The following is a 15,205-nucleotide window of genomic DNA, read 5'->3' on the forward strand; positions in this document are numbered from 1 at the left end:
CCTAACGCAGCCGCTAGTAGTCGCATCATCTGGGAATTACCAGAAGACCTAGGAGTTAGTTCCTGAAGGGAGGATACTGGGAGACTGAAAATGCAGCTAAAAATGTAGACAATCAAGTACATTTTCTGTAGTGCAACTAAGTTACTTTTTTCTAGATTAAAAATAAGGAAAAAAATAAAAGGTAACATAGTAGGGGATAAATGGATATAGTTTAAAAAAAAAAAAAAAGCACATAGGACAGAAGTGTCAACAAATAGTTTAGACCTGCTAACTCATTATTTCTTAATTTAGATCTTCAAGCCCACTACCACACACAAAAAGTTCCACTTCATCCATTTTATTAATAAACACTACAACATAAATTCCATTTCTACTTGTTTACTTACAGGTACATCGCAATCATCTTTTCTTTGTAAGAATATTCTGTTAAAACTTTTAACAGCTGAAATGCAGTATTTTTTCCTCACCAGATTATACAACATAAGAAGGAGGATGCCTATTTTTTCAAATTGTATTTGTAATAAAAAATTAACCAGTTTTGCTCTATAAAAATCTTTGCCAAGTAATAAAAACGTCAACTTCTCCTATTTACTGTTTTCATCAAAATGTATGATTATGGGATCATGGCCTGTCGATTTCACAAACTTCATGAAGTCCTCAGGGCTTAAGCCCATGGTTGCAGAGTTCGTCATGGGATGGAAATACACCTTCTCGTGGCCCCCCTCCAGGAAGCCGGCATCCAGCACGAACTTCACGTCTCCTTGGTCGCAGAAGAGGGCCAGCGGCGTCGCGCAGCCTTGGCCCACTTTCAATTTTTCCAGCATGGCATTTTCATCAGCAAACCTCAGGTTTCCGCTGCCAACGCCCAGTTTTTTGGCAAGCTCGTTCAGGTTGATCTGCCTGTCGTGCAGGACAGTCACCAGCCAGAAGCCTTTCTTCTTCTTGTCTCTGAGGAAAAGGTTTTTGCTGTGCCCTCCCTTCAGGTGTTGGACGTGTGGCATCATCTCCTCAACCGTGAACACCTGCGGAGCACAACGAGCGTCGTGTGAGGCAGCCTCACCGGCAGCTCTTGTTAAATATTTAACAAACGCCGCATGTCCCGCTCAGCCCCAAAACCCTGCCTTTTGACGAAGAAATTCCCCAAGAACCCGAATAAAACGCGAGGCGCTGCTCCCGCGCCCTTTCCCGTTCCTTTCTCACACACGTCCGCGCTCGCTCGAAGGTGCCAGAAGGGAGCGGCGGGGGCCGGGCCCGGTACCTGCGGGTGCTCGGCGGTGAGCGCGGCGATGCCCAGCTCCCGCAGCCGCTGCTCCAGCGCCGCCCGTAGCCCCGCCGCCGCCATGGCCGCCCCGGGGCCGCCCCGCTCCGGCTCCGGCACCACGCAAGCGCCGGGCCCGCACGAGCCGCGCCTGCGCACGGCGGGGCGGGCCGTTGGGGACCGTTGGGGACGGTTGGGGGCCGTTGGGGCGCCCGCAGCGGGCCCGGCCGTGAGGGGCCGCGGGGTGTGAGGGGAGCCCGGCGTCTGCCCGGTTACCGCTCAGGGCATTTGTCCTCTGCGAGCGTGTCCGGCTGTTTCTGCCCCTTAAAGCGCTCTTTAAGGGGGAAAAAAGGAGTTGTTGGTTGGTTACTTCGTCCTCTGCTCGCTCCCTGTAGGCGCTGTGGTGCTGGAGGGGTTTTAAAGCGACCGTGGGCGTGTGGAGAGGGACTGAGGATAGCGCCTTGCCCGCGTGCTGCTTGGAGGATGGTACAGCACCGCCTGTGAGAGCACACAGAAGGTACTGGGAACGGGCCGGGAATGCAGGTAGATAGGAGCCACGAAATAGCGAACTGAACGAGAAGAGTAGCTTGAACAGGAGACTCTGCTACAGGGTAGGTAGCAAAATGACTCAAAACACAGTTAACGTGGTTAAAAGATGCGGGAGGATCTGACAGCTGTCTTGAAAAGCTTAATTGCTAAGCCAAGCCTTAGCATAGAAAAACGTCTCTGTGCACGCAATAACACTGTTATCATGGAATCGTATCGTTAAAACAATATCATTAGAATGCTGCAGTCTCTTAGTGGAGGTATGTGCTCGTGTAAGTGTCATTTTGCAAATTTGTTTTACTGGCGGGAGAGGTAGGTTGCACCGGGTAGGTTGCACCGGGTATCTGTCAGTACGGTACAGATGTCACTTCTTTGAGGTAGTATCAAAGAACCTCGAGTTAGGAGTTTAGTAATTTACATTAAAGGTCAGCAAAGACAGGCGGAAGACTTGTAAGTTATGACAACATCAGTAGATCTGTGTGTCTGAACTGGAATAGTGACAGTGGCAGAAGGTGAAGTGCTTCAGGAAAATTAAAAATGAGCAGATCTACTAAGTAGTTTAACATTGTCAGTATCAAAAAACCTGCTTTGAAGCATTGTAGCATTTATGCCTTGTTTTCCTGTGCATATTGTCATAGCAAAGAACAACTTCCAGCCTTGAGACTGATTTCAATGTGTCCTTTTTATTTTCAGTGAAGAAATGAATCGAGGGTTGATAGCGAAGTTTGAAAATCTGGTCCAGTTACGTGGTGCTTGCCGACAGCTGCGTACTGTTTCCTACAGGAAAGTCAACAGAGCACAATGGAGGCCTGTGCAGTCATCTGCGTATCCCGTACGGTCTGTTCATCTGTATCCACGGTTCTGGCAAAAAGACAAATCAAGCAGTGCCACCTTATCTCAATACAGATATCTAGCTACAAAGGAGGTAATTAATAAAATCCAATAATCTCTGATTCTGTGTGAAATTTCAAAGTACAAAAAATTAGTTTAAGCGCTTTATGACAAAAAAGGAGAACTTTACAGAAGCTATTCTAAGTTTATGAGCCAAAATGTACTTATTTGAGACTACATTGTTACTCCTCTCAAATATTGACTTGAAGTATTTATACCAGCAGCATCATGAATCTTGAAGAGGCAGGAGAACTTTTTTTTTCCCCCTTGTTTTGAACTAATATGGGGAAAAAAATTAAGGGCAGAATTAATTTTTATTTAAATTAAGGGCAGAAAGAACATTTTAAATATTCAGTGTGATGTTTTAAGTCATTAATTTATTGTAATTCATTCATATTATAGACAAAAAGATGTGGCTTGAGACCACTGTCTCTTTAATATTGTTTTTACTATTTCTTAATTTATGCCAGCTCTATGTTCCTATATACATGTCTAATTCCATATAGGAGAAGAAAAAGAACAAGAAGAAATTGCCGCTGACCAAAGGTGAAGTGGAGATAAAGCAGCAGATGACTGTTGAGGAACTTGCACAAGCAATGGGCAAAGACATAGGTGGGAGCCTGCTTTGTTACTTGGGGTGTATTTTAACTGTTGTGTTTTAGTCAGCCACGACGCTTCCATGTGTGGTCAAGGCAAAAATGTTCTGAGATGGTACTAGTTGTTCCTAATCCTTCCCTTGGCAAGGTGGATTGTGCCCATTACCAAAGTAACTCCTTTAATCAAAAATATTTAACTGGAGAAAAAGAACATGTGGGTAGGCATGATGCCAGTCTAAGGAGAAAAAATGTTAGGCCATCCAAGTTATTGGACAGAACACTATGACTTCTCCCAAAATGCTAGATTACATTGCGGTAGGAGAAACATTGCACCCTGGTTTGTTGAAGCGGGGTGAGAGCTGCTACGTAAAGAATCTGGAGCTAAAGAAAAGGTACAAAAGAGCTTCAGCCTGAGATATTTGTCTGAGAGCAGGATGTTGGGTTCAGGAGCAATTTGTGTTCCATTAAAACAGTCCTATTGCCAATTTCTTCTTCTCAACCATGTATTTTTTTCTGGCAAACTTCTTTCGCAGTAGGAAGGAGAGAAACAAGAGTCTGTCATGTCTCTATATGTTTCAGAGGGAGATTAGTAATGGTGCTGAAGTCAGTGTGGAACAATCGTTGACTATTTGTCCCGTATTTCTTCTGCCAGAGAAAGTCACAAATGAACAGATTTATCACATTTTCTTCCTCCTTGAATCACTTCTTAGCTATTTAGTTTAGACGAGTTTCAAGTAGGAAAGTAAGCTGTGAAAATTTGAGTGAAAAATAAGGTTGTAGCAACTTCTAGATAAATCTACCTAAAGCAAAAATGCTTTGTGAATGAAACTTACTGTTACAATATAACCTACTAGCCCAAAATCTTAAATTGTATTTAACAATTAACAAACAGTGTGTTTCTGTCCCTTGTGTTGTTGTGGTTTTTTTTGGGTGAGTTGTTAAGTATCTTTCTTTCTTCCCTAGATCATGTTTATGAAGCCCTGCTGTACACAGATATTGATCTTGGTTCCGTAGAACCAGATTCCATTTTAAATGAGGACTATATCAAGCTAATTGTTAAAAAATCAGGAATGAAGTATAAGTCAGCAAAACTGAAAGAAGAGAAAGAAAGAGAAAATACAGATGCTGTAAAACGGTAAATTGTGAACTATTCTTTTTTGCTCTTTTTTATCCTATTTGTTTCTATTCCAGCTATTGATATACTGTACTTTCTTTCTTCTAATGGTATGTTGATGATACCTGATAAGGTCATAAAGTGTAATATTTATAAGGTAGAGTTTACTGTTTTGATTTTTGTGCATTAAACTGATGTTCAGGTGTGATTTGTTTTAGGTGAGTTTTTTCTATGTGTTTTTCTGAATAAAAGCCAACTTTATCTTTTGATGCAGCAGGAAGATTGAATACTAAGAGGGCAAACTGTGTTATAGCTAGGATTTGCAGTTACTGTGGGGAGAAGCTAGGCTTACCTCTTCATCACTGAGTTCTGGTAAATGGTTTTTCGTTAGCCACACTGGGCATGATGGTGGCTTGGTGAACTTTTTTAGAATTTATGAAAGGTGTTTTTGTTTTGATTGCAGACCCCCTGCAGACCCAGCTTTATTAACCCCACGGCCCCCAGTTGTTACTATAATGGGCCATGTTGATCATGGGAAAACAACTTTACTTGACAGCCTACGAAAAACTCAAGTGGCATCAATGGAAGCAGGAGGCATTACACAACACATCGGTGCTTTTCTTGGTATGATCCAAGTGTACGTGCATGTGTGTAAAGCAATTTTCTCTTACACAATGGGCTGACTTGCTGACAGTTTATTGGGGGAAATGTTGCAGCATACACGGTTTATATGTAAGCAGTGAAAAAGGAAAGCATAACTTGTGATAACTGCAATGGAATAGTTCACTTGGAAGGGACCTACCAAGATCATCAGGTCCAACTGCCTGACTATTTCAGGGCTAACCAAAAAGTAGAGCATGTTATTAAGGAATATCAAGCACCTCACAAGGAAGGCTGTTGAGTGTTTGGACTGCTCTCCAGAATTTTTTCCTAATGTCCAGTCCAAACCTTCGCTAGTGCAGCTTTGTGCTGTTCCCACGTGTTCTGTTATCGGTTACCGGGGGGAGGAGAACAGTGCCTCCTCCTCCACTTCCCCTCCTCTGGAAGTTGTAGAGCAATGAGGTTTGTAGTTAGCCTTCCTTTCTCCAAACGAGGCAAACTTTTACAACTGTGTGGATGGAACTTTCAAGTGGATTGTACAACTGAAATAATTTTAGACTATTTTTGATTATGAAAGATTCTACTGTGCTTTTTTCTTCCCTGAGAAGAAGTACCTTTAACCTCCATGCCAGTTATCTGTCTGCCTTAAAAAAATCTGTTTTATATATATAAAAAAAGTCATAAAATAACTGACTGCTCTGTTTACAGCAAGTCAAATAAACCTGTGTGAAATGTATTGTTCACAGTGCATCTGCCGTCTGGGGAAAAGATAACTTTTCTTGATACTCCCGGACATGCAGCTTTTTCAGCCATGCGAGCAAGAGGTACCTCTGTAACTGACATAGTCATACTGGTTGTAGCGGCGGAAGATGGAGTGATGCAACAAACTGTAGAATCCATTCAACATGCTAAAAACGCAGGAGGTACAGTGTTTGACTTCTTAACATTACGTTTGGAACAAAGTGGCAAGCCCAGTGCATAAAGTTAATCCATGAGATGTGTGTTACTGTGCAGCTCAAATATGGAGCACCTTGCAATTGTTTATCCGCCTCTCAAAGGAAACTCCTTGAATTAAAATCCATGGACTTTGTGAAGTTGCTGTCCTATCCTGCCTCCTTCTGCCCCAGGAAGGTGTCTGAAAATACATACCAAATATTATATTAGTACATAAAAATATTAAGAAATTTTTGCAGGATTTGTAGTTTTGCCAGAAAAGCATGAGTAGTGTGTAGGTAGCTTTGTTTTGTTTTTTTTTTTTCTTCTATATCAAAATAACAACGCCAAGTCTCTAATTAAGGTTGCTCAGGAAATAGGTGCCAAGAGAGATGATTTGTTCTAAGTGGTCACAAGCTGTTCTAACATCTTACTGCAGCTATTCTAGCAGCACCAAGTTTTTGTTAGGTCAACAATATGTTTCTTCCCTTCTTTTAGTTCCTCTTATCCTTGCCATTAACAAATGTGACAAACCTGAAGCTGATCCTGAAAGAGTGAAGAAGGAATTGATGGGTCACGATGTGATCTGTGAAGAGTTTGGAGGGGATGTTCAAGCTGTAAATATTTCAGCACTCAAGGTAAAGTTTTGAAACAAATGATGGTGTTCATGGATGCCTAAGATGTGCATACACCCGCATTTTTGTTTGGTGGTTGGAATATGAATGCTTATCTTTCTGGTATTTGACACCTTACCATGAGCTAAGTGCTGCTGCCTCTCACCAGGATCATTTGAAACATAATCCTGTCGTATTTTGAGGCTCAGCCCTTCAGTGAGCACTAGAAACTATTTTTCTTCCTTGGGAAATGTAGTGGCTGGTTTTCAGGTTAATCCTAGTTTTTGTTTCCTCATATGTTCCATGATTGTTTATTTGTGCAAAATCAAGGTCAATGATAATGGCATGTATGAAGAGAGAAATTCAAACAAAGGTAAATATTTTTATAACACATGCCTTATTACAGGAACATAGTTTTGTAGTGAACTTGCAAGGATAACATAGTAAATCATGTGAACAACTGATAGCTTAAAAAGTAAACTATGTTTGCTTATAGTTTTATGGTGGCCAAACTAATGCAGCAGTATCTTAGGCTTATTGCTGTCCTTCCACATGCATTCCATCAGTCATCTTCTAAAATTTCAGCCAAGTTCAAGACCTTTTGAAGTTGTTCCCTTATGCTTTTTCAAAATAGTTATGCATAAAAATGGTTTCTCCGTTCACCTCTGTAGCAGAATATTGCAATTTGCATTTTTAACTATGATGCTGTGAAGAGGAAAGTAAGGAAACTGTCCTTGCTAATGTTATGTTGTGTTCTGGACCACCAGTCGTAGTATTTCATTACTTCAGTACCATTTTACCTTAAAAGGTGAAGGAATCCATGGTGTTGGATAGTATTGCATTGTTAGAAGTTCTGAATTAAATGGGAGATGTTGGCACTAAGATTTCAACTTCTGATCTTTTTTTAATTGGGCACTTTCTTTTTTTTTTTTTTTTTTGTTTGGTGTGGTTTTATACAGGGTGAAAACCTGATGGTTTTGGCAGAAGCAACTGTTGCTTTAGCAGAGATGTTAGAACTGAAGGCAGACTACACAGGTCTGGTAGAGGGGACTATAATTGAGTCTCGCAAAGACAAAGGGAAAGGGTAAGTTATTTGTTGTCTTTACAACTTCAAGGAAGCAATTTGTAATAATGCAGCAATACTGTTCACGTGGTTTGTAGTACTTAGGTTTAATATTGTACTTTTTTTGTGTGGAATTAGATAAAAAACTGCAGTTTCTTTGCTGCACTTGTAAATAAAGTGTTAAAACATTATTTTACAGCATGACGTACAGAAAAAGAGGTTATAAACTGATACAACACAAGTTATATCACTGAAATGAAATCCTGTAAGCTCAGGAAATACTCTAAAATGTTAGAATGGATGTATTTTTTTAACATCATTTAAAAGTAAAGGTGATGAAGTTCATAGTCATAATATAATAAACAGATACACTTTATCAAAAACTGCATGACATTTTACACTTCAAAGTATTTTAGCCATTTTGCATGTCCTCTGTGAAGAAGGCGTGTTCTGCCCTCTTTAAAAATGAACTGAAGGCTGGAAATTTTGGGGGGAGAATGGAATGGGTGTTCACTTAACATGCGAAATCAGTCTGTTGCTGAGAGGTTCAAGATGCCAAATTTTGTATTGATCTGCAGAAATGAAGAGTACGGTACAGGTTTGGGGCTTTTTGCACTTCAAAATTTTCTTTGCATGCTGATGAGAATGAGTCACAGGAATATTGTGCCTGAGATTGATTGCAAGTACATCATGTTTTGTGTTTCCTTACTTATGCTAAGCCTGAAAATGGTCACTTTAATTTTGTTATTTTCCTCTCTGCTCTTTGCTAGTCCAGTTACCACAGCCATTGTCCAAAGAGGAACCCTGAGGAAAGGCTGTGTTCTGGTTGCAGGGAAGACCTGGGCAAAAGTGCGTTTCATGTTTGATGAGAATGGAAAAGCTGTAGATGCAGCCTCTCCCAGCATCCCTGTGGAAATCATGGGCTGGAAGGAAGTTCCTTCGGCGGGAGATGAAATCCTTGAAGTAGAATCTGAGGTACAGAAAGCACTGTTTAATGGAAAATTCATACTGCAGTAAGGTAGAAAGGAAGGAGCCAAGTTTAAAAATAATAAGTAAATCACAATAGAATTGCATTTCATTCTAAGTAACCAAGGTAAACTGATGAAAGATGAAGGCTGAGCGTGGGTATTAAGATGCCTGAGCTAGGTGTTCTGTAAGAGGAATGAGAATTTGCATGTTGCCTCTTTCTTTCTCTTCCACTGCCCCCACCTCTCTCCTGCTGGACTGTTACATCCTCTTCTCTCCTCTCCAGGCATCCAAATTAATCTACTTTACAATCACATGAAGAAAGCAGGCTGCCAGGGGAGATAAAGAGTGGCCTTTGGTTCATACCCTTTACTTCTCATGGTCATTATGCCTTCCTCTGTGATATGTTTGCAATGAATGTAGTCTTAAATGGCTGCTCCAGGGATAACCTGGGATACATTCTAATGTGTGTCCTTTCTAAAGGCACGAAAAGCTGTTTTCACTTTCATATATAAATTACTGTGACCCTACCCGGAGAACAATCCAGTACTTAATAGTATCAGTATTGTAATTTTATGAGAGAATTAGTTTCTGACAGAAGACTGCTTAAAAATTTATCTTGAAATATGTGTTGTGGGAGCTGGACAAATACCACTTGAAAAAATAAAAAATAATTCTTTTCTCTGATGCAGAGATGCCTTGAGTTGTGCTGTTGTAGCACGGGAGGAAGTCATTGTGCTGATTCTTTGTCATCATAGCAGCAAAATCTATTGATAAATGCTAAAGAAAATGAGTAGGATGGTAGAGAAGAAACAGAAGGGTAAATGAGAGTTAATGTGGACTTCTCTATTGCAAGATCGTTTCTTTTTTTCCTGACCAGCAAAGGGCACATGAAGTTGTAGCTTGGAGAACCTATGTTGAACAGCAAGAGAAGATGAGAAAAGATGGGGAAGTTATTGAAGCAAAGCAAAAGGAACACAGGGTGGAATATGAGAGGAAGCAACAGCAGCTAGCCCATCTGACCTGGAGACAGAGAAGGGCATTGCTCTACAAGACCAACAAGCATCTAATGTTCTCAAAGCCTAAAGAGAGAACAGAAGTGGACAAAAACGTGCTGTCAGTAATTGTTAAAGGTACCGTTCTGTTCTGTTTACTGCTGCAATGTTTCCGTGCTTCTCAAATGCTCAGTCTGCAGCGTAGTTCTAAATAATTAACAAAAATGTTGTTGGCAGAAGTTTGATCAATTTAAAACTGAACAAATTATCGAATGCCTCTCAGGAAGGGGAGAGTCATCAGAAATCATCCCGTGGTCAGAATAATGTGCTTCCAGAAGGGTCAGAGCAAGATGAAATCTTAGGGGCCCAAACCCTTACCCAGGAACTCCTGAATAAAAGCCATACAAGTGCATGTGTGTAAGTTATATGAACAGCAGTACTGCATTAGCAGAATGGAGGAAAAGAACATCTGTGTATTAGTTAAAGTGGGGCAGGAGGAACTCGGTTTGACCTTACGTTCAGTGGTATACGTGCAGTAGTAAGTGAAAAACTATGCAGACTTGACCTAGAAATGGCAGCAGATGTGGAGCTTCTGGTCCTGCTGTCTTTATTCACTTCACTTTTGTGATAGAAAGACTTCTCAGATGTCTTCTAATATACTGCTGGAAATATAAAAAGAATGCTAAATATCCAAGCTTTTGATTATATTGCATAATGTGGAATTTTCATTCCCCTAATTCTTCTTCTTCAGTATCACTTTGATTGATACAAAGTCAACAGCACTACCGTTTATATACCCAGGTGATGTGGATGGATCTGTCGAAGCTATTCTGAACATTCTGGACAGCTATGATGCTGATGATGAATGTAGATTGGATATCATCCATTTTGGAATGGGAGATATCAGCGAAACTGACATAAGTCTTGCTGAAGCATTTAATGGTGAGTGTATGTTTTAAAATTAATGTACAATTAGTAGAAACTTCTCTCCATTGAAATCAGTAGATCTCATACTATTTTTTTTTTTTTAATAATTAACAGCATCGATAATGTAAACTTATGTATATTAATAATAGCAAGTAACACCTTTAACATCAAATACTAATGCAGGTAGGGAAGGCTAGAAATATCACAGAAATAGGACTGTGACAGCCATTGTCAGTAACTGAATTATTAATGGCAGATAATGGTTGGATCTCAACTTCTCACTTAAGTTGCTTTATGATGTTGAGCAGGGCAATGCCAGAAAAGCAGCACACAACAGAATTTCCTTTTGCTCGGGGAGGTCACTGAAAAGAAACACCTGTATCAATAGTTGGTCCCCTTTTTGCGCCATGATTCTCACCTGCTCTAGAATGTGAGGGGGTCGCAGGACCTAACACGCTCCACGAGTGCATGAGAATGTAGAAAGTTCATTTCCAGCGTATACCGGGCAACCAAATTGTTTTCCCAGCCCAAAAATGGGGGAATTTTTTATTTTTTTTGTGTGTGTGTGGTGCCATCTACTCTGGTGGGCTCTGTGTATGCAGTAATTTCTGATAACTTCATCTCTGTCATGAGGGAACTTTCTGTGAGGAGTTCTGAGCCCATTTGTTTTGATATGAGGCGAGTAGTAGTGGGTGTGCTGACTGCAGTGATAGTGGGGGAGGTACATGGTCCCCCATTAAAAGGGAAGTAGTGAAATGATGTTTCTTGTATTGCTGACTGGTAATGCTAATTTTAACCTGTGCTGCAAGTTCAACATTTCAGGAGATGCCAAATGCTTTCACTTATTGTGTAATAATTTCTTATGTTATCAGTTGCTGATTATTATATTTGCCAGGTGTTGTTTATGGATTCAGCGTGAAAGCCAATGAAACTGTTAAAAAACTGGCTGCTAAAAAGGGAATAAAAATAAAACTGCACAACGTCATCTACAAACTTATTGAAGACTTGCAAGATGAGCTAAATAGCAGACTGCCTCCATCTGTGGTGGAAAATACAATAGGTGAGTTTTCAGGGAGTATTAAATTACATTTTTCCTGTGCTGTATGGCTTTAGGTTTGCACTCCGATGATGCGTTCCTCCTGTATCAAATAATTAATGCTCCTCTGTAGCTGCCTTTCTATTTTGTTATACAGCTTAGCAGGTGGAAGAGCATGGCTTGGTTTTCCTTATGTGTTTGTTATTCTCCTGTACTTCTTAGAACTCTACTATGTTTTTTTTTTCTTTTAGGGACAGCTTCTGTTCTTGACATCTTCTCTGTAACAGTAGGAAAAAACAAAATTCCAGTAGCTGGGTGCAGAGTACAGAAGGGGCAACTTGACAAAAAGATGAAATTTAAGTTAATCCGTAAAGGGGATGTTATTTGGAAAGGTAAGTAACTAGCTGCAAAACTAGTGTTTGTGCTCAGTGTTACAACGTGACTAGTTAGTTCCCGGTGAAATTAATGCAGAAAGTGTGCATCTAATCACAAGGCAATTAATTATGGGTGCTGTTTAGGATGGAATCATTCAAAGCAGAGAAAGCTGTAAAATGTCATCATTCTCCTTATCCAGACCTCTTTCTAACCCCCGCTTTTCTGGTAGAAAAGTAGTTATCACAGCCTTTGCCTATGGAAAAGGACTGATGCTTGACTTTAATCAGCTGCAGCCACTTGCAATCTCCAGGTTGTCTGGCTTTTGTTTTGTAGCTATGTGGTGAAACCTGAATTGTGTGAGAAGGGGAAACCAAAACACATCTATACTCTGTCAACTGGGTTTTCTTTCTTTTTCCTCTCTGTAGGATCTTTATCATCGCTGAAGCATCATAAAGATGATGTCCAGGTAATAAAAACAGGTATGGATTGTGGATTAAGTTTGGACAAGCATATAGAATTCAATATTGGAGATGAAATTGTCTGTTATGAAGAAAAAGAAGTTCAACAGACAACTTCATGGGATCCAGGATTTTAAAATGCATCTGAATCCCCAGCAAGGACATGTACTATTCCTGGCCTTGAACTCTTTACATTAAATGAGCTTATGAAGAAGCTTATGTGCATCTCTCTGTTTAAACCTCATCAAGCAACCAACGTACCTCACGGGAGCACCAGATGAATGACCCTAACTGCAAGCACTTCGTGTGTGTAAAGCCATCAAGGTGTAAATACTTCCAAATTTATTGATTTCAAAATAGCTGAGCCCTCTTTCTCTTCCCCTACAAGGGTGCTGGTACTATTTTTTCAGTATATAGTCTTCATGGTGGGGACCCTCCTTTGCTCTAGTGCTGATTCTGTGTATGATTTCAGACTTGTTGGTCTCCCAGGTTTCCTGATAAGAATCGCAGTGCTATCTACTCATGTGAGAACAGACCACTTAGAGGTCAGAGTTAGCTATGGCAGAACAACAAAAAAAAGCTTCCCTCATATACAGTTGTAGGAATATTTGTTCATGACTGGCTAATGCTGTGAAAAGCAGGTCAGAAATCAGACTTTCATGGCTGACTGTAACTGGGGAGAATTGAATATTTTTGGAAAAAAAAATAGGAATGGTGCTTGCATAGTTCATATTTGAAGTACTAAATTACTAAATATTCATGTTAAATGAGTTTCAGAACTAAGAGTTTTGAAAAGGATTCTCCTGTGGTCTTTGCATAGCTGTTTTTTCCCCTTTTCCTTGGGAAAGGGAATTTTACCCCCAAAAAGAGGTATAGAACAAGACTTAACAAGTCTTTTTTTTTTACCAGTGAAGAGGAAATACAGTGCAGAAATAAATCTCTAAACAGTACAGAACTTCAGATTTTTATTGTCTGGTACATTTACTTGTCCTCTGGCTTATTGAAGCAGTACGTCAGACAGCACTTGCCACAATAGTGTCTGTCAAAGTGGCTAGCCATGAAGACTCCTGCTCCACACTCCTCAGAGGGGCACTCTCGGCGCAGACGACTGATCTTGCCATTCTCATCCACCTGTCAAGGGCAAGAGGCAACATCTCATACACTCACCACCTTTTAGCACAAATTATTTTCAAGTACTTTTCTTTGACAAAGCAGCTTTTGGGATTTCTTTCAAAAATCTGACAGAAAAACAAAGTTCTGAAGTGCCTGACTGCAACAGTCAAACTTCTGTTTTATTTAACAGATGGGGTATTTGCAAACAGAAGGACTTTAAAAACGATGGGTGACATACAGACTAGTCACAGCCTTTGTAAGCTGTAACTAGTCCCTTCCTGGTGAGAGCAAAGCATTCATCAAGCTTCACCGAGTTAGTTCTACATACCTTGTAGTATTTGAGCACTGCAAGTTTAACCTTCTTCCTCTTATGCTTGTTCTTCTTGGGAGTAGTGTAAGACTTCTTCTTCCTTTTCTTAGCACCACCACGAAGTCTCAACACAAGGTGAAGGGTTGATTCCTATTTGTAAAGTAAGAAAATTTGAATACCATTTGAAAGACTAAAAATGCTTTCACAAGCCATGAGTAGTATTTAAACATGCCTTTTATCTACAGCAAATACTTAAATAGCAGAATTTCAACCTCCAGCCAACTAGGAAAACTCTTAAAGGATTTTTCACTCCGTAGTCTGCAAATGAGCAGGCACCAGAGAATTGTGTGCTGTCACATCCCAAAGCTTTAAAGGTTCAAATACTATTAAAAATATTGTGAATGTATTCCTCAGTTTTAACTAAAATTGCAGAATACAGGTTCATGATGCGACTAAGCCAATGTATCACCGATTTGTTACTGTAAAAATAACCTTGTTTTCTGGTGGCATTGCTGCTCATCTGACCGAAGTCAGCAGCATTAACCCCACCCTAAAATCGCTCATCAGAAAGTGCCAACTCTCAGAAATGTCTCCTTCTGACCTAAAGATACGACCTCCACTGCCAGCTCTACTCTCAGCATCAGCACTTCCCAAGCGAGAAGTGCTACCCCTCCTCCCCGTCAATTTCTTTCAATCTGTTTGAAGCACTTTTTAGGCTCAGCAGCAGCCGGCACCGCGCTCCTCCCAGCATTTCCCACTCACTTTTTGGATGTTGTAGTCCGACAGCGTGCGTCCATCCTCCAGCTGCTTGCCAGCAAAGATCAGCCGCTGCTGGTCAGGAGGAATCCCTGAGGGCGGCAGAGCAGCAACACGTGAGGCACGCGAACCGCGCCCCCCCCCCCCCACCGCGCAGAAAGCACCGCGGCCTCACCTTCCTTATCCTGGATCTTCGCCTTCACATTTTCTATGGTATCGGACGGCTCAACCTGTTAGGAGACAGAGCAGCGGGGCCGTGAGGCAACCTCGCACCCGCGCTTCGCCACCACGAGCCGCAGGGGAAGCAGCCATTTGGGGCACGCCGCGGCCATCCGGCCCCCCGCAGCCCCAGCGCCGCGGTGTGCGCGGTGCGGGGGGCGCAGCCTGACCTCGAGGGTGATGGTTTTCCCCGTCAGGGTCTTCACGAAGATCTGCATGGCGAAGCCCCGCCGCGCCGCACCGCGCGCCTCCCCGACCTGCTCGCGGAATGGCGGCGCCCCGAAAGAGCGCCCCTTCGCCCCGCACGGGGTTTCCAGCCGCGCCGCAGGAAGGGGCGGGCCGTGCTCGGGACTACGGCTCCCGGCGTGCCTCGCCGCCGCCAGCCGCGCTGCGGCATGCTGGGAGTTGTAGTCTCGCCCCCCCCCCACGCCCGAA

The 15,205-nt window shown here is 41.7% G+C and overlaps 3 protein-coding genes across 5 annotated transcripts; 1 reads left to right on the top strand and 2 right to left on the bottom strand.

Annotated features, from left to right (window-relative positions):
- Positions 1–569: 569 nt before the first annotated feature.
- On the bottom strand, positions 570–1,364 carry LOC309876765 (prolyl-tRNA synthetase associated domain-containing protein 1). Its single transcript, XM_082757449.1, has 2 exons — positions 1,259–1,364; positions 570–1,022 (listed from the first exon to the last, which is right to left on the bottom strand). The coding sequence occupies exons 1-2, from the start codon at positions 1,340–1,342 to the stop codon at positions 585–587; spliced, it is 522 nt and encodes a 173-aa protein (XP_082613575.1). The 5' UTR covers positions 1,343–1,364; the 3' UTR covers positions 570–584.
- A 68-nt stretch (positions 1,365–1,432) lies between these two features.
- Positions 1,433–13,300, top strand: MTIF2 (mitochondrial translational initiation factor 2). Of its 3 annotated transcripts, none has more exons than XM_082757447.1 (14): positions 1,433–1,869; positions 2,498–2,729; positions 3,202–3,307; positions 4,255–4,426; positions 4,869–5,029; positions 5,752–5,928; positions 6,437–6,576; positions 7,512–7,636; positions 8,386–8,590; positions 9,462–9,714; positions 10,378–10,518; positions 11,399–11,563; positions 11,791–11,931; positions 12,340–13,300. In XM_082757447.1, exons 2-14 carry the CDS (start codon positions 2,505–2,507, stop codon positions 12,507–12,509), a joined length of 2,181 nt encoding a protein of 726 aa, XP_082613573.1. In that variant the 5' UTR covers positions 1,433–1,869; positions 2,498–2,504; the 3' UTR covers positions 12,510–13,300. The 3 variants fall into 3 exon arrangements, with proteins under 3 accessions (XP_082613573.1, XP_082613574.1, XP_082613572.1); XM_082757448.1 differs by having other exon boundaries at positions 1,434–1,869; positions 2,588–2,729; XM_082757446.1 differs by having other exon boundaries at positions 1,434–1,775.
- A 20-nt stretch (positions 13,301–13,320) lies between these two features.
- RPS27A (ribosomal protein S27a) lies at positions 13,321–15,094 on the bottom strand. Its single transcript, XM_082757450.1, has 5 exons — positions 14,941–15,094; positions 14,727–14,781; positions 14,558–14,643; positions 13,814–13,945; positions 13,321–13,503 (listed from the first exon to the last, which is right to left on the bottom strand). The coding sequence occupies exons 1-5, from the start codon at positions 14,986–14,988 to the stop codon at positions 13,354–13,356; spliced, it is 471 nt and encodes a 156-aa protein (XP_082613576.1). The 5' UTR covers positions 14,989–15,094; the 3' UTR covers positions 13,321–13,353.
- Between the last annotated feature and the right edge of the window lie 111 nt (positions 15,095–15,205).

This window comes from Aythya marila (assembly GCF_965140915.1).
Source record: "Aythya marila genome assembly, chromosome: 3".
NCBI classification, from domain to species: Eukaryota; Metazoa; Chordata; class Aves; order Anseriformes; family Anatidae; genus Aythya; species Aythya marila.

Excerpts from the sequence above, each read along its gene's own strand:
- RPS27A (XM_082757450.1), bottom strand. The coding sequence starts at position 14,988 with ATGCAGATCTTCGTGAAGACCCTGACGGGGAAAACCATCACCCTCGAG. Across the intron at positions 14,644-14,726 it reads GAAGATCCAGGATAAGGAAG|GGATTCCTCCTGACCAGCAG; the intron begins GTGAGGCCGCGG and ends TGCCGCCCTCAG. Across the intron at positions 13,504-13,813 it reads CAGTGCTCAAATACTACAAG|GTGGATGAGAATGGCAAGAT; the intron begins GTATGTAGAACT and ends TGCCCTTGACAG.
- LOC309876765 (XM_082757449.1), bottom strand. The coding sequence starts at position 1,342 with ATGGCGGCGGCGGGGCTACGGGCGGCGCTGGAGCAGCGGCTGCGGGAG. Across the intron at positions 1,023-1,258 it reads TCACCGCCGAGCACCCGCAG|GTGTTCACGGTTGAGGAGAT; the intron begins GTACCGGGCCCG and ends TGTGCTCCGCAG.
- MTIF2 (XM_082757447.1), top strand. The coding sequence starts at position 2,505 with ATGAATCGAGGGTTGATAGCGAAGTTTGAAAATCTGGTCCAGTTACGT. Across the intron at positions 2,730-3,201 it reads GATATCTAGCTACAAAGGAG|GAGAAGAAAAAGAACAAGAA; the intron begins GTAATTAATAAA and ends AATTCCATATAG. Across the intron at positions 11,564-11,790 it reads TGTGGTGGAAAATACAATAG|GGACAGCTTCTGTTCTTGAC; the intron begins GTGAGTTTTCAG and ends TTTTTCTTTTAG.